This window comes from Ptychodera flava, chromosome 7 (assembly GCF_041260155.1).
Source record: "Ptychodera flava strain L36383 chromosome 7, AS_Pfla_20210202, whole genome shotgun sequence".
NCBI classification, from domain to species: domain Eukaryota; kingdom Metazoa; phylum Hemichordata; class Enteropneusta; family Ptychoderidae; genus Ptychodera; species Ptychodera flava.
The window spans coordinates 850012-872976 of NC_091934.1; the positions used below are offsets into that span (position 1 = coordinate 850012).

Sequence of the window (22965 nt, forward strand, 5' to 3'; positions counted from 1 at the left end):
CACCATATGGAATATGTTGTGTTCCATTAATTTTAACCATCTTGATCTGATGGTGAAATATGGACTAAGCAGGAAAAGGGTTAAAGATGATGTTTCAAGCTCGATATAGACGGTAGGGATGAAGTTCCTTTTCATTTCCTTGGAAAATACATCGTTTCTCAATTCAAAATTGAAGCGTGAAAGTGCTGGTCATTTTTTGTGCTGAACATGCGTGTAACTGCAGTGCAGTGTGGAGTGCATGTAATGTGTACAGAGTCAGGGTCGATCATGCTGGACGACGCTCACTGGCTTCAAACTCAGTTTAAATTTCCTTTTTTTAGCTCCTCTGTCAGCAACGTGGAGCTTATCAGATAGTTTGATTTTCCGTCGTCGTCGTCGTCGTCGTCCGTCGTCCGTTTTCGTCCGTCAACAATTGCCTTCTCCTCTGAAACCACAAGTCCAATTGCTTTGAAATTTTATATGCAGTTCACTTGAGGTGACCTCACTTCAGTTTGTTCAAATTGTGGTGAAATTTGCATATTTGTATTTTGGGGGCATGTTTTGGTGTTTTTGGTAAAAAAATCTTCTTCTCTGAAATCGCTTGTTCGATTGCTTTGAAATTTGATATGCAGTTTGCTTAGGGTGACTTCAGTCAGATTTCTTCAAATTGTGGTGAAATTTGCATATTTGTATTTTTAAGGCAATTTTTGTCATTTTTGGTAAAAAAATCTTTAAAAATCTTCTTCAAAACTACCTGTCGGATAGCTTTGATATTTGGTATATAGGTCTCTAGGGATTATCTATTTCAGATTTATTCAAATTGTGTAGAAATATGCAAATTTGCATTTTTAAGGCAATTTTTGCCATTTTTGGTCAAAAAATGTATTTCTCAAAAAGTACTGGTCTGATAGTTTTGAAATTTGGTATACGGGTTTCTATCGATAAACTAAGTAATATGTATTGAATTTCTGATGAAATCTGTAATTTTGTATTTTGGGGGCCATTTTTGCCATTTTTGGTCAAAAAATGTGTATTTCCAAAACTACTTATCTGATAGCTTTGAAATTTAGTGTACAGGTTCCTACAGATCAACTGAATGATATTTGTTGAAATTATGATGAAATCTACAATTTTGTAATTTTGGGGCAGTTTTTGCCATTTTTGGTCAAAACATGTGTTTCTCAAAAAGTACTGGTCTGATAGCTTTGAAATTTGGTATGCAGGTTTCTAAAGATGAGCTAAGTAATATATATTGAATTTTTTATGAAAACTATAATTTTGTATTTTTGGGGCAACTTTTGCCATTTTTGGTCAACAAATTTGTATTTCCAAAACTACTCATCTGATAGCTTTGAAATTTGGTGTACAGGTTTCTACAGATGAACTAAATGATAGTTATTGAAATTATGATGAAATCTGCAATTTTGTAATTTTGGGGCAATTTTTGCCATTTTAGTCAAAACCAGCGTTGGAAACTACCGCCCTTCCTCCCGTCCGAGACGGGTAACTTTTCAGTCGGACGGGAGGAAAATTGTACTTCCATGTCCGTGTGTCGGGCTCTCGATAGTAGCCCATACGGCATACCCAGTAATCTCATCGATCAGCTGCTTCTAGATGTTGTGTAAAATAAACGAAATGTAGTATACCAATACGTCCAACTTCGACGCACTTATGCTACTGAAACTGTGCAACTGTGTGACGCAAGCGAGACATGTAAACACGGGTAAACAGGAAGTTGCTCATACTAGTAAAACTCACACTAAGCGAGATTTGAGCGATATCAGCCAGTGCTATAAATATAAAGATATAAAGGAAAGATATAAAGATATAAAGGATATAAAGGAAAATGAGGGCAACTCCACACATCGGCTCTACCAAGATTGTTTAGTATTACGATATGGTGAATAAAAGGATCATTGCATTTATTTTGTGTGGAATACATGGCGAGACACCGGTGAATCAATAGTGCTTTGACCCTAGTCATGTGATTTTGGTCCTCGGTAAACCGGTTTGTTGATTGAGTGATTCGTCTTAACGGTGTTTCGGAACCAAAAATGGGGTTCCTTCATCAGTCGCTCTCTTGTTTTGTATCGCATCCGCTTGGTTGTGTGATGAAGTCATCTTCGTCCTCGAGGAGGAGAAGCCAGATTCGTTCTTGAGAGAGTTAGCCACTATTGACTGACTCTATAGTGAGCGATCCGGTGTGTGGTGTCATATTATAATTAACATGACCCAGCATCGACCGGAGTTTCTGGACGCTTATAAGGATTTTTGTTTTATGGCATATTTTGAGCGTTGCCAGTGCTCGTTATGTTAACAGTAAATGTTGTACTAATCTGTCAACGGTTAGTTTGTTTTAGGCATTTAAATCAATTATCCGAACTTTTAGTTTTGTGTTAATTTTTCGTGGACTTTTTAATAGATTTCGGGTCTATATTGGTGCCTGCTTTCCGGTGTTTGAAAAGCATGTCGTGAAGGGCTGCTTCGAGAAATAAATCTTGTTTCTCTGTGTTTAGCCATTCCTAGGTTTCATGGTTTCGTTAACAATATTTGCTGTAAACGGCCTTTGAAATCGGTTTGGTCTGAGGAGAGTATTGGTTTATTTAATTCATGCCGCCAACTTTGATTACTTATATTGCAGCTCTCTCAGTTTTTGATTTTCTTTGCCAGATGATGTTTTCTGTATTGCTCAGCAATCTCTTAAGTTTGGTTGATTGTAGTACCAATTCAATGACAGATTGCATCTTGGTTTTATACGATAAAGTGGCATAAAATGGAGACAAATTAAAAAAAAATTGTTTCCCCGTTGTTAAAACCGCTATCGTGAAACCTTTTAACTGTTTGAGCGATATGGGCAAAGTGTGTTTGAATTAACTAATTAATTAATCAGTGTGTTATCAGCATTGTTATCGTAGAAATTTTGTAATTATGTCCGGATTAGAATTCAAATCAAACAGTGGATTTCAGAACAGTTTGTTTGTAAGATCACAGTTAATACTCATGTTGAAATTAAAGTTGTTTACAGTTTGAAGTATATAATGGTTTTGTGTTTTTTGAGTGAATGGATTTGTCAAAAATTCAGGACAGGCAACTTTCTGGCAGGACAGGTAAGTTTTGAAAGTTACCAGTCCTGATGTCTGGCAAATATTTTGGCCAGTTTCCAACACTGTCAAAACATGTGTTTCTCAAAAAGTACTGGTCTGATAGCTTTGAAATTTGGTATACAGGTTTCTAAAGATGAGCTAAGTAATATATATTGAATTTCTTATGAAAACTATAATTTTGTATTTTTGGGGCAACTTTTGCCATTTTTGGTCAACAAATTTGTATTTCCAAAACTACTCATCTGATAGTTTTGAAATTTGGTGTACAGGTTTCTACAGATGAACTAAATGATAGTTATTGAAATTATGATGAAATCTGCAATTTTGTAAATTTGGGGCAATTTTTGCCATTTTAGTCAAAACATGTGTTTCTCAAAAAGTACTGGTCTGATAGCTTGAAATTTGGTATACAGGTTTCTAAAGATGAGCTAAGTAATATATATTGAATTTCTGATGAACTAAATGATATTTATTTTGATTGAAATAATGATGAAATCTGTAATTTTGAATTTTTGGGGCAATTTTTTCAATTTTTTGTCAAAAAATGCGTTTCTCAAAAAGTACTTGTCTAACAGCTTTGAAATTTGGTATACAGGTTTCTATAGATGAACTAAATTTGATCTTTTGAAATATGATGAAATCTGCAATTTTTATTTTTGGGGGCAATTGTTGCAATTTTTGGTCAAAAAATTTATTCTCAAAAATTACTCATCAGATAGCTTTGGTTTACATGTTCTTAGGGATGATCCTATGTGATACATTCAAAGTATGATGAAATCTTCAATTGTATATTTTTGCAGCTTATTTTAGCCATTTTTTTCTGGCCACTGCATTGAGCTATCAAAGATTTCCACCTTCTTCATCAACATGTGTCAAAAATAGTTATTCTCTACATAAACACAGCGGAGCTATATCGGCCGCTAGGTCGCTTGTATTCGTTTTGTACAACTACTAATTCACTGGCATTGCCATAACTATAAAATAATAGCAATAATGCACCCCTCCCAACCCATAATGGACTCAAGCAGACTTTGCACTCTATAATGTACTGGGCTTCGCCTCGTACATTATGCCGTGCAAAGTTTGCTTTCATTATTGCTTAATTATTAGCTACTGTAGACTATAGTCTATAGAAGCTATTTGGATGGGTATCCGCCCGGTGTCCGTCATCAGTCTGCATGTATGTATGTATGTATGTCCATTTGTGAGGCGTCCGTTCACTCAAATATCTTGAGAACCCCAATACTTACTGATTTGATATTTGTTGTGTAGATGAAAAATATGATTTTGAGAAACTTTTTTTTAATTTTTTGATATTGATGAAAATATGCAAATTAGTGCAAAAAAAAGGCGTTTTTTGTAAAAAATCATCTTCTTCATAACCGCTGGTCAGACAGCTTTGTTATTTGGTATACAGGTCTGTAGGGATAACCCAACTTAGATTTGTTAAAATTGTGATGAAATATGCAAATCTGTATTTTTAAGGAATTTTTTGTCATTTTTGGTCAAAACTTTATTTCATCAAAACCGCTCGTCTGACAGTTTTGATATTTTGGTAAACAGGTGTCTACAGATGAACTAAATATGATATATTGAATATATGACGAAATCTGCAATTTTGTATTTTTGGTGCAATTTTTGCCATTTTTGGCCAAACAATGTGTTTCTCAAAAACTACTTGTCTGATGCCTTTGATATGTGGAATGCAGGTTCCTAGGGGTTGTCTCAGTGTGATATATATTGAAATTTGATGAAATCTTCAATTTTTGTATTTTTGGTCAATTTTTAGCTCCCATATATATGCATATGTATATATGCAAGTGGGAGGTATTCATATAAGGTGGAAAAATGTCGTCTGTATGTATGTATGTATGTATGTACGTATGTATGTATGTATGTATGTATGTATGTATGTATGTATGTATGTATGTATGTATGTATGTATGTATGTCCGTCCACATCAAAAACTCCTAAACTGTAGCACCTACTGTCTTAGTATTTGGTGTACAGGTGCACCTAGGGGTTGAGATGTGAATTTGTTCAAATGAACATGTCAGTGCCAAAAATATGCAAATGAGGGGAAAAAGAGGAAAAATCCTGTAAATGGCTAAAACTCAGTAAGCATTGGTCAGATTTGGTTGAAACTTGGTATGCAGATTTCTTTAGGTATTCTAAATTATGTGTGCAAAAATTGGGATGAAATTTGCATGTTTGTATTTTTAAGGGTATTTTTTCCGTTTTTAGTCAAAAAATCTTGTTCTCTGAAATCACTCGTCTGATTGCTATGAAACTTCATATTCATGTTCCTCAGGATGACCTCAGTCATGCTTGTACAAATTGTATTGATATTGTCATATTTGTAATTTTGGGGCAATTTTCCCAATTTTTGATAACAAATTTTTTTGTCCAAAAACTACTGATTTGATAGCTTTGATATTTGGTATACAGGTATCTAAGATTAATCTCAATATAATGTATTGAAGGTATGTTGAAACTGGCAATTTTTAGCTCATATTTGGTTTTGTATATAAATACCAAAAAGAGCTTATATGATGAGTCTAAGTGGCGTCTGTATATTTGTCGGTATGTGCGGATGTATGTCCGTCACGCACAAAGGCTCCCATACCGCCAAAGCTACCGTCTCAGTATTTGGTGTACAGGTAGATGTAAGGGTTGAGATGTGAATTTGTTCAAATGAACACATCAGTGTCAAAAATGTGCAAATGAGGTAAGAAAAAGCGAAATTCTGAAACAGGCTTGAAACAGGCTTACTCCCCTGACTTGAGTCACTTCCTGTCATTGTTTATGAACTGTTACATATTAACAGACCTGCTCAAACCATAGACAGTAGAGGGGAGGAAGACCATCAGTAGAGGGGAGGAAGACCGTCTATGGTCAAAGTAAGGAGGGGCTAGCTGCCTTTCTGCTATGCATGTTGCTAAAGTTCTTGTCATTCTAGTTTTTCTGGTTTAAATATTTCTTGTTGTTTTTCTGGTTGTACTGTGCAGAAATCATTGTCATAACATCAACGTAGAATTTTCCTGCACTGAACAGATAGAAACAACATTTATTGTTGATCTTTGGTACCCATACTGGTATGTACCAATTCTGATCAAATTTGAGCGACACCGTATAATTGCGGTATTTTTTGTATTTTGGGGGCAATTTTTTCCCTTTTTTGGTGAAAAATTTTTCTCCTAAAACTTCTGATCTGGTAGCTTTGATATCTAGTGTACAGGTTCCTAGGGTTTATGTTAAAATTAGATATATTCAAAATTAGGATGAAATCTGCAATTTTGTATTTTGGGGGGCAATTTTTCTCATTTTTGGTCAAAAAATTTGTTTCTTAAAATTTACTAGTCTGATTGCTTTGATATTTAGTAAACAGGTTCTTAGGGTTTTTGTTAATAAGATATATTGAAATTAAGTTGAAATCCGGAACTTTGAATTTTTGGGGCAACTTTGCGAAACTTTCAGTTTTACTGGGATATCTTTCATTTTGTATTTTTAAGATTTTTTTTGGTAATTTTATACCTACTGGAGCTAAGAGTATATAATGTGGTGATTTAGTAAGCATTTGATATGGTAAACTGTATTTGGTGTTGAAATGCGGTAAAAAAATCCTGGCAGATTTTGAAAAAATTCCAAACAAATGCCAATATAAAAATTCAGCCACAGAAGGTTTGACAAAAAGAAAAGGTGGGAGAGTGGGGAAAAAAGAATGTACAGTGGATCGGATAAAAAAGATAATGTACCTCATCGATCAACCAGACACCACCCCTTATCAAATGGTCCACCCCGATGTATTTTTGTGCACAATTAACCATGCAGTCTATTTTAGTTTAAGATGTCAAGTTAGGTAAGGATTTGAAAGGAATAGTCAAGTTCACCACAGTTTAACTTTATCTCTTGTGTAATTGGTTAAGTTTGTAAGTTGTTTCAGATGTGGATGCACCAGCTGTTCTGGAAGAAAACAATGTTTACTTTTCCCTGTAGAGTTTCTGAGTTGATGATTGTATGTTGAAATTTCTCCATATATCTGGTGTATGGGCAAAGTGTAAACATTGGTTGCATGTTATGTATGTCAAATATTGTAAATGAAAAATCAAGAACACTTTACTGTGTGCTTGTAATATTTGTCAATACTTATACTGCCTTACAGATTGATTGTCTTAAAGATTATCACAGAAGTAGAAAAGGAAAAGAAACTAATCAAATTGCTGTTACATATTCACTCGCAGTGCCTGTATAGGCATATACTTAAATATTTTATCATTACATTCAGCTGTTTGTTACATCTTTATCACTCTCCATGGGCCAAGGCACACTTGGGGTCAATGTCATCACTCTGTGCCAGTCTGTGTATGTCAGTATGTATGTATGTCCATGTTTCATACAATTGTTGACTTGTTTTGATAACTATATGGGAGCGAACAGTGATGTTGTCACTATTTTTGCCATTTTTGGTGAAAATATTTGTTTCTCAAAAGTTACTCATCTGATAGCTTTGATATTTGGTATACAGGTTCCTAGGCTTTATCTTAATGTAACACATTAAAATAATGATTAAATCATCAATTTTGTATTTTTGCAGCTAATTTTGCCATTTTTGGTCAGGCCATCCTGAAATGAGTTATCAAAGATTCTTCATCAATACATGTGTTACAAAAAGTTATTCTCTACATAACACAGCTGAGCTCTGTCAACTGTTGGTTGCTTGTTTTTTTCAAAACCGCTGGTCAGACAGCTTTAATATTTGGTTTACATGTCCCTAGGATGACCTTAGTGAGATGATTTCATAAAGTCAGGAAACACTTAATTTTGTATCCATGTCTATAGTAGCTTCAGGCACTTTAGCCCTATGTTTATAGATATAGATGGCAGTTTTCTATGCTTGCTATTGATGAATGTCTGAGTATATAGGTATCTGTAAGTATGAGCTATACTTAAACAGTTCTCCTGCCATAACAATACACTGTATTGCCAAGGGACCTCTGCTTTCACTACATATCAGGTATTATGCTATGTACTTCCTCTGTATCATCTATAGAAGCTTCAGGGACATTGGCCCTATTTTTTTAATTAGGCTAATATGTCAAGAAATGGTATGTCAAATTTCATGAAACTTGGTACAGATGTTGTGCTCACATTGCTTTAACATTGATCAAAGACTCTATACAGTGTCATGTTAATTAATTGTTAAATTACATATTTACTGGACTTTCCTAATTAGAGTGATATGTCCAGAAACATCTCATCAAATTTGATGAAACTTTATACAGATATTGATCTCAGAGTGCTGTAATAAAATTCATTGACACTTTGTCGTATAGTACATGAAATGTGGTACACATGATAATCTGTCAGTCATAATAGAATGCAAAAATGTTGGCAACTTCCAGTTGATTTATTACTGGTGAATGATTTTGCTAAAGAGGTAAAGCACCTCCATATTGGAGTTCCAGTTGGTGACCAAGAGGTTGCAATTCTGCTGTACGCAGATGATATAGTCATTCTTGCTGAAAATGAAGAAAATCTCCAAAAGGCTGTTGAGTGTCTAGAAAATTGATGTAAGAAATGGCGTATGGTTGTAAACGAAAACAAAACACAAGTTGTTCATTTTAGAAAAATGTCAGGCTGTCAAATTTTATTTTTAAATATGAAGGACGGAATTTAGAAACAGTGTCTCAGTATAAATATCTAGGTCTGGTTTTCAATGAGTTTTTAGACTACGAAGTAACAGCAAAAATCTTATGCAATTCAGCAGGAAGGGCTTTAGGAGCTGTTATTTCTAAAATCCATAGATTTAAGGATTTCCATTACAATACTTTTTCTACCTTGTATAATTCCTGTGTTGTTCCAATTTTGGACTACTGTGCGGGGATATGGGGATTTGGTCAGTTTAAAAACTGTGACACAATACAAGATCGAGCATTGAGATATTTCATGGGTGTACATAAATATGCACCGAAGTTGGCTTTAAATGGAGATATGGGTTGGGATAACCCAAGTTTTCGTCGAAAGCTTGATATGTTACGTTTCTGGAATAGACTGTTGAAAACACCAGACAACAGAATAACGAAATCAGTTTTTCTGTGGGATTATGCTTTGCAAACAAAAAATTGGTCTAACGATATAAAAAGTGTTCTCTCAGAAATTGGCTTTCAAAATATATTTGTGAACCGAGAAGTGATAAAATTAGAAGCAGCTCGTGAATTGTTAAGAATTTTTCATGCTAGAAAATGGGAACTAGATGTGCAACAAAAGTCAAAATTAAGGACGTACTGTATTTTTAAAAAGGAATACGGAAAAGAAATGTATTTGACAGGTTGTATGTCTCGTGCGAAGCGGTCTCTCATGGCCCAGTTTAGGATGGGCATACTCCCACTTAAAATAGAAACTGGGACATTCAGTAATCTTGCAGTTGAACAGAGGTTATGCAAATTCTGTCCTCTTCATGTTGAAGATGAATTTCATTTTTTGTTTCAATGTACTCTGTATAAAGATTACCGTAAGTCACTTTTAGACAAGATATTGACTGTTATGCCAGATTTTAATGACTTAAGCAACGATAACAAGTTATGTATACTTATGACAAAATTCTGTAATGATGTAGCAGACTACATTTATAGGGCATTTTCGAGAAGGAAAAGCACACTTTACAAATAATGTATCCTTTTTTGTCTTCAATGTGGTATTCAACGTGTCTTATAAGCCCAGCGGGCTGGATGTGGCAATAGAAAACATTTCATTGTAATTTATTTAAATGGTGAATAAGTCCACATAGGACACTTAAATAAATAAAATACAACAACAACAACTAGTTGGCTTATTGAATCAGCTTTTGTTATTAGGAAAGCAGCCCACATTGTTTTAACATTTTCACCACTATGGAACTCATCTTTAATCACAAAACCAATTAATGAACAGGACTCTATCCTCTCCAAGGACTTGTAATCAAAGTACCCATTAAACAAGTGAGGACTGTGAGGACTTGTTATGATTATTGATTAAAAGTGAACTGCAGGAATGTAAGCTGCCTTTCATGCAGAGAAATTGCTTGTAATACAAAGATTAAATTTCCTGAATCTTAGTACAAGTTGTAATCCATTTTCGATAAAGCTGTCACTTTGACTGATATAATACAGGCCTGTATCTCTCTTTTGTGCCTACTACTTTGATATCAAGTAACATTCTACTCTTGCGCTTGTAAAACTGAGGTTCATACATTGCCAGGTCTATAATGTAGTAACATTTACAATTATCTATAGACATATTCCATGTGAGTGACTTTACATTTGTCCACCCATATCCATCTTTATCAAAACCAACAATCAGACTTTATATAAGTACATTGCAACCGTTGATCACACACCCAACTATTTCTGAAATTTAACTTGCTAATGCCATTCATACATCAGACATCAACTGCACATACACATCAATACAACGTTTTCTCTGCCATTTTCCAATTATCTGTTGACCAATATCACTTCACCATCATTTCTGTCAGCAGTTTTGACATTTATTAACCAAGTGGGGATTATATCATTGATAATCACTTGTTAGTAAAATAATTTTAAAGCTTGAGTTCCATCCATGCATCCACACACATCTCACACATGCTCTGCTTTTAAACGTGTATAAGAATAATGCTATGGCATACATATGCACTTTGATTGGTTTTGTGATACAATCAAACCACCTGAGGCAGCTGTTTGTTTCCATTCTTTCATGTCTACAGCAATCATGCAGACATGCTTCAACTGATGTCATTGAAAAACTTCACACAAGGAAAACTCACTTCTAATTATGATTCTAATTCAAGAGCTATCTTTTCTCATCAGGGCATTCGTCTACTTGAGTAATCTTCAATATCCTGTGCCTTTAGTGCATCGAGTTGCAATAGTCAGTGAGAAAGGTGATGTGAAAGGCTGGTTAAGAGTGGCAGTGCAACATGTGACCAAAGATGATGAGGCTCCAGATTATGGATCAGGTGTACGGCAATCAGGAAATGCAAGACTTAATTTTAACGATGATGACTACTTTAATCAAAAGGTGTGTGGCATCTCTTACTCTCTTCTTAGATTACTAAGCTATCCTATACAGATATCACATCAGCTGTCAAATGTTTTGCCCCTTCTCTACATCACATCGCATCTGCATCACATAGATTTCCTTTACTCTTACAGGCCAAATTGCATCAGCACTATCAAATGATGGGGAATTCATTTGTTGTGGCTTTTTGTATCAGAGGCATTTCAAAATGATACAATTTTACTCCTTTGGACCAAAGGTCTAACAGACTCATGGCATGACTTTTCGCATGCCATATGCCATTCATCATGAGCTGAAGAAGGAGACGTGTCAAAAACTATTCAAAAACTTTCATGCTTCAAGTAATTGTCATCTTAAATATGGCAAACAAAGCTTTTGTTAGCCGACTAGCAGGAAATACAATGCTTGTTAAAATAAAGACTGCAAAGTTAAAACAAATACAGTACTGACAAAGGGCTGCACCCAAAACATCTGCGCATTTTAGTCTCTGCTTTGCAAGTGTTTTATTTCCCGCTGGTCGGTTAGTATTTTACTGCATTTGTTTTAACTTTGCAGTCTTTATTAGTCCCCACAGACACCGTCCAGGGGGACTTATAGGTTTGGTCATGTCCGTGCGTGCGTGCGTGCGTGCGTGCGTGCGTGTGTGCGTCCGTCCGTCCGTCCGTCCGTTCACGCAGATATCTTAGAGATGCAGGAAGCGATTTCATTCAAACTTGTTAAAAAGATTACTTCATATGTCATACAGATGCACGTCGATTTGTTTTGTGATACGATCCAATATGGCCGCCAGGCGGCCATTTTATTACGATTTTTTCATGTACAGAGCCATAACTCAGACATGTTTCAACCGATTTTATTCAAAGTTGGTACAAGAACATTGACTAATGTGCAGTCATAGATGTGCGCGTCAATTTGTTTTGTGATATGATCCAATATGGCCGCCAGGCGGCCATTTTTTGCTCGCGTGTTCACACACGTGAGCATATGGTTTAGCCATGTCTGTCTGTCTGTGTGTCTGTATGTCTGTCTGTGTGTCCGTTTGTCTGTATCCCCATTATCTCAAAAACGGCTGAACGTATTTCAGTCAAATTTGGTAGACATCTTCAGAATTCAAATGGCTAGAACTGAAAAGGTTTTGGTGGGCGTGGCTTGCATACTCTTTGTTAATTTGCATAATTAATGATTTTAGAGAAAACAGATATACATTAAAACAACTGCACACGATTTGATGAGATTTGCTACAAATGTTGATCACACCAAGATATATCAGCAGTGGGAACCATTAAGGGGTGACGTGAAAGATAGTTGCTAATTTGCATATTTAATGAACTTTCCTAATTAGGGATATATATCTGATTTGACACGATCAAAATTGACCAAACTTGCTACATGTATTGAAGATACTATGATACAATATTATTGAAAGTCATTTGGCATTTTCTCTTCAGACAATTCCTAATTTGCATATTTAATGAACTTTCCTAATTAGGGATATATATCTGAATTGACTTGACCAAAGTTGACAAAACTTGCTACATGGATTGGAGATATTATAATACAACATTATTGAAAATCATGAAGCATTTTTACTTCAGCTAATTCCTAATTTACATATTTGATGAACTTTGCTAATTAGGGATGTATATCTGAATTGACTGGACCAAAATTTATGAAACTTGCTATATACATTAAAGACACTATGATACAACATTATTGAAAGTCATTTAACAGTTTTACTTCAGCCAATTCAGAATTTGCATATTTAATGAATTTTCCTAATTAGGGATATATATCTGAATTAACTTGATTGTAGTGGTTGAAACTTGCTGTATACATCAAAGATACTGTGATATAACATTATTGAAAGTCAAAAGACAATTTTACTTCGGCCAATTCCTAATTTACATATTTAATGAACTTTGCTAATTAGGGATATATATTTGAATAGACGGGACCAAAGTTGATGAATCTTTCTACATGTATTGAAGCTACTATGATACAACATTTTTTGAAAGTCATTAAGCATTTTTCCTTCAGCCAATTCCAAATTTGCATATTTAATAAACTTTCCCAATTAGGGATATATATCTGAATTAAATTGATTGTAGTTGTTGAAACTTGCTATATACATCAAAGATACTGTGATATAACATTATTGAAAGTCAAAAGACATATTTTTACTTCAGCCAATTCCTAATTTGCATATTAAATGAATTTTCATAATTTGGGATATTTATCTGTATTGACTTGATGAAACTTGCTATGTACATTAAAGACAGTCATTAAGCATTTTCTCTTCAGCCAATTCCTAATTTGCATATTTAATGAACTTTCCTAATTAGGGATATATATCTGAATCGACTTGACCAAAGTTGACAAAACTTGCTACTTTTATTGCATATACCATGATACAACATTATTGAAAATCATTAAGCATTTTTACTGAAGCCAATTCCTAATTTACATATTTAATGAACTTTGCTTATTAGGGATATATACCGAGATTTACTTGATCAAAGTTGGCAAAACATGCTATGTACATTGATGATTATAACGGGTTAAAACAATATCAAAAGTCATTTCACATTTTCATGTCAGCTAATTTATAATTTGCATGTCTAATGAGCTTTCACAGCTCGGCATATATGGCTTGAAGGACTTGGCCAACGGTAATTACACTTGCTATATAAAGTGGAGATACAATGACAGCAGTCAAAGAACTTTAATATTTTTATTTCAGCTTATTACATATTTGTATACTTCATGACCTAATCGGCAGTGATTATTGTTCATCATGTTGATCATAATACTTTCAATGAAGTTGTAAACATGTGGCAAAGGTTCAATTTTACACAACTGCAATATATAATGAAACACGTGAGCATTTTCAGTTCATATCTGGTATTACGATTTTTTCATGTACAGAGCCATAACTCAGACATGTTTCAACCGATTTTATTCAACGTTGGTACAAGGACATTGACCAATGTTATAGATATGCACGTTGATTTGTTTTGTAATACGATCCAATATGGCTGCCAGGCGGCCATTTTATTACAATTTTTTGATATACAGAGCCATAACTCAGACATGTTTTAACCGATTTTATTCAAAGTTGGTACAATGACATTGACCAATGTCATAGATAAACACGTCAATTTGTGTTGTGATACGATCCAATATGGCTGCTGTGTGGCCATTTTGTTACGATTTTTTCATATACAGAGGCATAACTGAGACATGTTTCAACCGATTTTATTCAAAGTTGGTACAAGGAGATTCTGCAAATGTTCGGGAGTGGTGGCATGCCAGTATGCTACTCCACTGAGCTTTAGTCATTTCCTGTCATTGTTTATGAACTGTTACATATTAACAGACCTGCTCAAACTAAGGGATGGACCATTAGATCTTGGGAGGGGGTGGTCACAATGAAATTGTGAACATTTTTTTTACAATTGTAAATTTATAAAAAAAAATTTTCCAAATAAGAAAAGCTGTGCTAATTTTGTTTTCTGTGTAAATTTTAAGATTTATAATTTATTTTAGTTCGACGCTGTCTGAGGATACAATGTACATCCATATCACTAGCGCAAGTAAGATTGCGTGCTGTAACTACAACATACATATGGCCCAGTGATTTATTTTGCCGATAGATTTTGCCAAATGTTGCAGGTCATCTTTTGACAAGCTGAGAAGCTGTTTGCAAAAAAACGTGGTGAAATTTCAATATTTGTGTATTTAGGACAATTTTTGCCCTTTTTTGATCAAAACATCTATTTCTCTGTTGCAGCGTGTCCAACTTTTGTCAACTTGTTTTTCTGGTTTAAAAATTTCTTGTATTTTTTCTGGTTGTACTGTGCAGAAATCATTGTCATAACATTGAAAATAGAATTTTCCTGCACTGAACAGATAGAAACAACATTAATTGTTGATCTTTGGTACCCATACTGGTATGTGCCAATTCTGATCAAATGTGAGCGACACCGTTTAATTACGGTATTTTTCATGTGATACGATCCAATATGGCTGCCTTGCGGCTATTTTGCTACGATATTTTCATGTACAGAGCCATAATACTCTTAGGCATATCTCAACCGATTTTATTCAAAGTTGGTACAAGGACATTAACCTATGTCATACATATGTATGTCAATTTGTTTCATGATATGATCCAATATGGCTGCATGGCAGCGATTTTGTTAGTCCCCACGGACACTGTCCGGGGGGACTTATAGGTTTGGTCATGTGCGTGCATGCGTGCGTGCGTGCGTGCGTGCGTGCGTCCGTCCGTCCGTTTACGCAGATATCTCAGAGATGCAGGAAGCAATTTCATTCAAACTTGGTACAATGATTACTTCATATGTCATACAGATGCATGTCGATTGGTTTTGTGATACGATCCAATATCGCCACCAGGCGGCCATTTTGTTACGATTTTTATCTCTGCTGTCACTGACGCGGAGCTTATCAAATAGGTTGATTTTCCGTCGTTGTCCGTCGTCGTCCATCAACAATTGCCTTCTTCTCTGAAACCACAAGTCCAATTGCTTTGAAATTTTATATGCAGTTCACTTGAGGTGACCTCACTTCAGTTTGTTCAAATTGTGGTGAAATTTGCATATTTGTATTTTTGGGGCATTTTTTGGTGTTTTTGGTAAAAAAGTCTTCTTCTCTCAAATCGCTTGTTCGATTGCTTTGAAATTTGATATGCAGTTTGCTTAGGGTGACTTCAGTCAGATTTGTTCAAATCATGGTGAAATTTGCATATTTGTATTTTTAAGGCAACTTTTGTCATTTTTGGTAAAAAAATCTTTAAAAATCTTCTTCTTCAAAACTACCGGTCAGATAGCTTTGATATTTGGTACATATGTCCCTAGGGATTATCTATTTCAGATTTTTCAAATTGTGCAGAAATATGCAAATTTGCATTTTTAAGGCAATTTTTGCCATTTTTGGTCAAAATATGTATTTCTCAAAAAGTACTGGTCTAATAGTTTTGAAATTTGGTAGACAGGTTTTTATAGATGAACTAAGTAATATATATTGAATTACTGATTAAATCTGTAGTTTTGTATTTTTGGGGCCATTTTTGGCATTTTTGGTCACAAAATGTGTATTTCCAAAACTACTGATCTGATAGCTTTGAAATTTGGTATACAGGTTCCTACATTCTCGCAGGCCAGAGCAATAATTTCCGCTCCGCTGACCTACGCAAAAATCAAGCTCTGGCAGATTACGCCGGGAAACTGCGGAAGTATGAATGAGGGTTAATTAATTATTCATGAGAACATATCATCAGAATTAGCCAATCACGAATACGTTTTACAAAGTCATGTCGGATCGTAAGCTCCTCATTGTCTGTGTGTACACAATCGAGCTTTCAGGGCCTGAGATCCTCTGGTTCTGTTGCACCTCTTCCGATATATGTTGCATTAAATCCGACAGCTTTCAAAATTTTGACCGTTTTTACCTTCTCGTGTCTATTTATAGACAGAGAAGGTATTAGAGTTGAAAACCAGTATGCTGGTGTCAACTACTTCCGTCTGTCAATACTTCCGTCTGTCAAGATCCGTTGACGTTATGCCATTGTGATGGGTCATATCATAAACTGGTGGGGGTGTTCATGGTTCAGGTTGAGGTGTAGGAGAACGATTTTGAGCTGTGACAAAAATCATAAGGGACTTAGTGGCATAGCCACAGTGTTACATAAAGCCTTTCTCCAAGGTTCTTAGTTGACTACGATCTATTACAGACTACTGAGCTGACGTTAGGGGTACTCACTTTGTGTTTGCTCACCCTGTGTGCGCTAGTGTTTGGTAATACTGAGTTGCGTGGATATCCCCTCATGGCCTCACGTGATATGGGCCTGTTGCATAATCTGCAGATGATCATATGCCTGTAAGTCTGTCGGCATTTTCCTTGCATTTTTTCTCATTTAATTTTGCAAAATATCGGCGAGTACCTCAATATTTCAAGATAACTCTTTCTTCCCAATCGTTTCCTTGAGTTTCAGAGTCATATGAACGAAAATGAGTGAAAGTTTTAGACAGGAAAATCGGACGTCGGCCATGTTCAATGTTTACAGTACAATCAGAAGTTTATGTGGAGGAAATAACTAACAAACACTATTCATGATGCCCGCCCTCTAGAGGCAGACCTTCCTATATGAAGTACAACATTTGATGCTTGTGGAAAGCTTGACCACACAAAGGAGCATTTTAACATTTAGAAAATGACAAATTGAATAAGAAGCTATTCTGAAAATGTCAAATACTGAGAAAAAATGCGCAAATATTCAAAATAAACAGGTTAACTGACCGGTCAGCTATAAAAAACAATGAAAATGTTTATGATCAAAAGTTTTTGAGATGCGCACATTTTAACAAATACAGAAATTATTAACATTATAAATATGAGACCAAACTATTTTTAGCTACTATAGACTATAGTCTATAGAAGCTATTGGGATGGGTATCTGTCCGGCGTCCGTCGTCAGTCTGTATGTATGTATGTATGTATGTCCGTTTGTGAGGCGTCCGCCCACTCAAATATCTTGAGAACCGCAGTACTTACTGATTTGATATTTCTTGTGTAGATGAAAAATATGATTTTGAGAAACTAGTTTTTTTAATTTTTTGATATTGTTGAAAATAGGCAAATTAATGCCAAAAAAGGTGTTTTTGGTAAAAAATCTTCTTCTTTATAACCGCTGGTCAGACAGCTTTGTTATTTGGTATACAGGTCCCTAGGGATAACCCAACTTAGATTTGTTCAAATTGTGATGAAATATGCAAATGTGTATTTTTAAGGAATTTTTTTGTCATTTTTGGTCAAAATTTGACTTACATTGTATGTAATTCTTGTACTGTATAAACCCTATCAATTCACCCAGAAAAAAATAATGAATATGATTTTAAGTAATTGAACTAATTAGGAAATCATCAAAGCCAAAATAATTATAGTGTGGAATTATCAGAAAGTTCAACTTTTTTGACAGTTCATAGTGAATTGAGGATTAAAACATGTAAAGGCAACTTTCCTGAATCCCAACTTTGATATATTCTGAACCACCATTTATGTTATCCTAAAGAAATTGCTCATAATAGTTTGTCATGATAGGGTGGTCAAATAAATAGAGACAGAGAAAGTTCTAATTTCCATTTATGGTTGACTTGGTAAGGATAAAATAAGATTACTTTTTGAGGAAAAAAATAGAGTGGTCAATTAAAAGATTGGTCAAAGTGATAGGGTTTTTATGGTAAAGCTGGGCTGTAAGATTCCTCATGTGCTATTTATAGCAGTTATGCAATCTGTGTAAACAGTGCAATGAAAGTGTAACATGATTCCTTATAATGCTTTTGATGACCTTGAACTTCTTAAGTTTCAAACATTTGTCTCTTCAGTGTGCTTTCTCTGAGTACGTACAGTCTCAACTTATTCAACAGAACTTACTTACAATGTTAATTTGAAAGTTAAAATGTGCTTGGTTAATAGGATGAAAATACTGATATTAAAAGATAATCAGCTCAAGATTCTTTATAACCTGACAGATATGCTGTTTTTTTATGACGTAAATCTTGATTTAAGCAAGTCTTGTTTACTTTAATTAGAATGTAATTAACTCTCGTTTATTTGCTATTATAGACTAATATAGTCTGATGAAATATGCAAATCTGTATTTTTACGGAATTTTTTCCAATTTTTGTCAGGCCATCCTGAAATGAGCTATCAAAGATATCCACCTTCTTCATCAATACATGTGTCACAAAAGGTTATTCTCTACATAACACAGCAGAGCTCTGTCAACTGTTGAGCCGCTTTTTTTTTTTTCAAAACTGCTGGTCAGACAGCTTTAATATTTGGTTTACATGTCCCTAAGATGACCTTAGTGAGATAATTTCATACAGTCAGGAAATACTTAATTTTGTATCCATGTCTATAGTAGCTTCAGGGACAATGGCCCTATGTTTCAGGGATGGGACAGGTTGGAAATGAGGGGTGAGAGACAAAGGCACTCCTATTGCTGCATGTGGATGCAGCCACACCATTTCATTTACAGCATACTTATTCACTGTGTTGTGTTCAAGTTCCATATTGTACTGACTGTCATACAAGGATAACATAAGCAAATCAAATCAAATTAGACAAGGATCAATGCTGTTGTGTGGATTTTGCTGAACACGGCTGATTTTAATATTTCGCCCTACATATTTGGTATCCAGCAAAGGCATATTTTGATGTAAAGTCAAGATTAACACTACATTGCTGACAATATATGTTACCGTTTCTGCAATAACTTTTCTTTTTTAAATTATAGAAAGTACTTCGAACAGATTAACAATTATCGTGATGTCAACCCATGATTTTACATCACAAAGACTGTAATTCTGCCAATTTTTTTTATTTTTCAGTCATTTTATAAATTTTGCACAGCACAAGATGATTGAACAAATTGCAATGTTTGAATTTGTAAACTCAAAGAATAAAAATCCTTTGGTCACAGATTAAATTATTTTTTGCAAAGAAATTTACTCTTAAACACTTTTAGCATATATTCTTTACACGGTCATGTATTTCAAGGAAAATATGCCTATTAAAAACAGTAATTTCTTCACTTTCAATTTCTTTTGAATACTATGACAATTATCAGCCATGAGGTTTTACAAACACAAGACCAGATAAGCGTTTTTCATCATTTCCACAGGACTCTTTGGAATATCCCTTAAAAACAGTTAAAAGTGACTTAAAATGATCACTTGGTATACATTTAATTTACAGATGCCAGGTTGTGTATTTCACATGCACTCAGGTCAGTAGGGAAGTGCGTCATTAACTGTTAATTCTTATTTCTGAATTATTTAACCTTTTTTCCACACTGAACTATCTTTAGGCAGTTTATACTGTAGCTTAGAATTTTTTTGATTGATGTATTTAATCATCTTTTGGGTTCTTTGGGTCCATATCTCACCTCATGCCCCTACATCATCAATTATTTACCAATAACTCCATGCCAACAACCAATTACCTGACCTGGCCACACATTAGAGAAGGTACAGCGTCATTGACGGTATTTTTCTGTGGTTAGCGGGGCTATTAGCTGTAGCGGAACACACAGCATCGTACGCAGGGCTAGATCTAAAGCAACACACAGAGACAGCCCATATCCGATGTAAGCACCATACACGTCGAAATATAGTTGCGTCGTCCATGGGTTGAACGTAACTAATTTATCACAAAATTTTTACAAACAGTTTTCTCAACACATCGAAATTGAAAATCGAGGGTTTGAAGTTTCAAAATATCAATATTTAGCCCCTATAATCACATTCCAAATACGACGTCCGATTACTACGCACTCACTATGGAGTCAACAATTTGGCAACTTTGACCCCCCAAATACCACTTCCGTCCTGTTAACAGTTTTAGGATAAACACAATAAAGTTTCGAAGGGTATGGTAATAAGATTTCGTACTGCTCGTTATTTGTGAAACGGCTTTGGGCGAAATTCACTATACCCTGTCCGAAAATTGTCACCAGGTCACACTGAGCATGGAGGTAGTACTACCTCCATGCACTGAGCGAGTGTACGCATAAGCTTATACGTGTTCGTACCCCTCTGAACTGCAAACCCATGGAACAAACTAAACCTCTCTTGGTTTGATTCCGTTGTAAGCGTAACTTTTGTGATGAATTAATAAACATAATCGGACTTGAACAACTACGCAATTTCCCGAGATTTGTGATTTCGGCAGTGTTGAGACGATCGGGAGCCTAGCGTACATTTGTGATTTGTATCGCGGAGCACCAGCTCGAATGAGAGGGCCCAATATACCATTCATACGTTTCTAGCTCCATGTATACCCACAGCACGATAAGAAAGCTTTCAGTGTGAACCTTAATGAAGAGATCGATACATAAACGTTTATACATAACTTGTGGTAAAGTAAATTTATGATCAATAGTTTTGACCAACAGGTTTTACACAGCGGTGTTGTTCTACGTCTGGGTCGGACACTGTGCATAGCGAGGCGTGGGGCCAGCTGCTCCAGTTATGCGATACCCTTCGATATGACGCCCGTGAAACACGATGGGCCGGACGGCCTGCCATGCCTGGTAGCATACAGACTTGCCACCGCTGGTCCTTGTGCAAAGAAACCCATCTTTTCCTTGTAAAATAATTATCAATGGCGTCTTTTTGGTGTGAATAGAGCGGTTGAGTCCAAAAACATTAAACATTTACACATTGCGCGCTCTTCGTCGACAGTGAACGCTGTGTGGTAAACACCAAGATCAGCTCTGTAACGGGCAATCTCATTGGCTCGTAGGTTTTTCCTCGACTATCATAGAGCCTTGCAGCAATGCGTGAACGCTAAACGTGGTCAGTGATACCACGACCTTTTCGGCGTTGGGTGATAAGACTCGCCGAAGAGGGCGTGGTGTACGACGATGAGGTTCCTACAGATGAACTAAATAATATTTATTGAATTATGATGAAATCTGTAGTTTTGTATTTTTGGGTAATTTTTTCCATTTTGGTCAAAAAATGTGTATTTCCAAAACTACTTATCTGATAGCTTTGCAATTTGGTATACAGGTTCCTACAGATCACCTTAATGATATTTATTGAAATTATGACGAAATCTGCAATTTTGTAATTTTGGGGCAATTTTTGCCATTTTTGGTCAAAAAATGTATTTCTCAAAAAGTACTGGTTTGATAGCCTTGAAATTTGGTATACAGGTTTCTACAGATGAGCTAAGTAATATATATTGAAGATCTGATGAAATCTGTAATTTTGGGGCAATTTTTGCCATTTTTGGTCAAAAAATGTGTATTTCCAAATCTACTCATCTGATAGCTTTGAAATTTGGTATACAGGTTTCCATAGAAGACCTAAATGATATTTATTGAAATAATGATGAAATCTGCAATTTTTAGCTCCCATAGCCATATGTATATATGGCAATGGAAGCTATTCTTATAGGCTAGGGAAGTGTCTGTATGCATGTATGTCTGTATACGGATAGTTTTCAATCGGATTCGAACCCACAACATACGGCATCAGTCGCCTAGCTGTATGTCTGTATGTCTGTATGTCTGCATGTCTGTCCGTCAACATCAAAAACTCCAAAACCGCTGTACATTTCATCTTGATATTTGGTGTGTCCATGGATGATGGGCTGTAGATGAGATTTTGTTCAAATGAAGTTGTCATTGCCAAAAATATGCAAATTAAGTGAAAAAATGTAAAAACAGTCAAAATTGAAAAAACTCAATAACCACTGAGCAGATTATATGAAAAATTAGCATGTAAGTACTTTGGGCTGACCTAAAATGATTGTGCACATCTTGGGTCAGTATCTTGGATTTGCTATTTTTCATGAATTTTTTTGTATTTTTTTCCCATTTTATTTATTTATTTATTTATTTATTTATTTATTCGGAAATCCTACGGGATCAAGTCCCATTTACAGGTTCCTCAAAAGCTCAAAAGAAAACGGTTAAAAAACACTGAACAAGACAGCACCAAACAGAAAGTATTTACAAAACTAAAATGAAGTGTAGGACACACACAGACAAAAAACAAAGCAAACAACTCAACAAGAACAGCCATTAAAAAATAACTTGTCTAATATCAGACTTAAATGAGTCATAAAAAATATCAATATTATGATTATTACGAAACAATTCATTAAAATTACTCATACATCTGTTAAGAGGAGAAAATTTAAAAACATTGATGCGGCTACGAGGTGGTCTGAATGTGGGACAGGTGCGCAAAAGTTTGCCAGGTGCATTAAAGCATAGCTTTGATAAAACATC

General features: G+C 35.1%; 1 protein-coding gene across 16 annotated transcripts in view; it reads left to right on the top strand.

Annotated features, from left to right (window-relative positions):
• LOC139137831 (kinesin-like protein KIF1A) overlaps positions 1–22965 on the top strand; it is a 668091-nt gene that overhangs the window by 323197 nt on the left and 321929 nt on the right. For all 16 annotated transcript variants that reach the window (XM_070706099.1, XM_070706106.1, XM_070706100.1 and 13 more), the window contains one exon: positions 10931–11141. In XM_070706099.1, coding sequence (XP_070562200.1) covers positions 10931–11141 — 211 coding nt within the window. The remainder of the gene's footprint in view (positions 1–10930; positions 11142–22965) is intronic.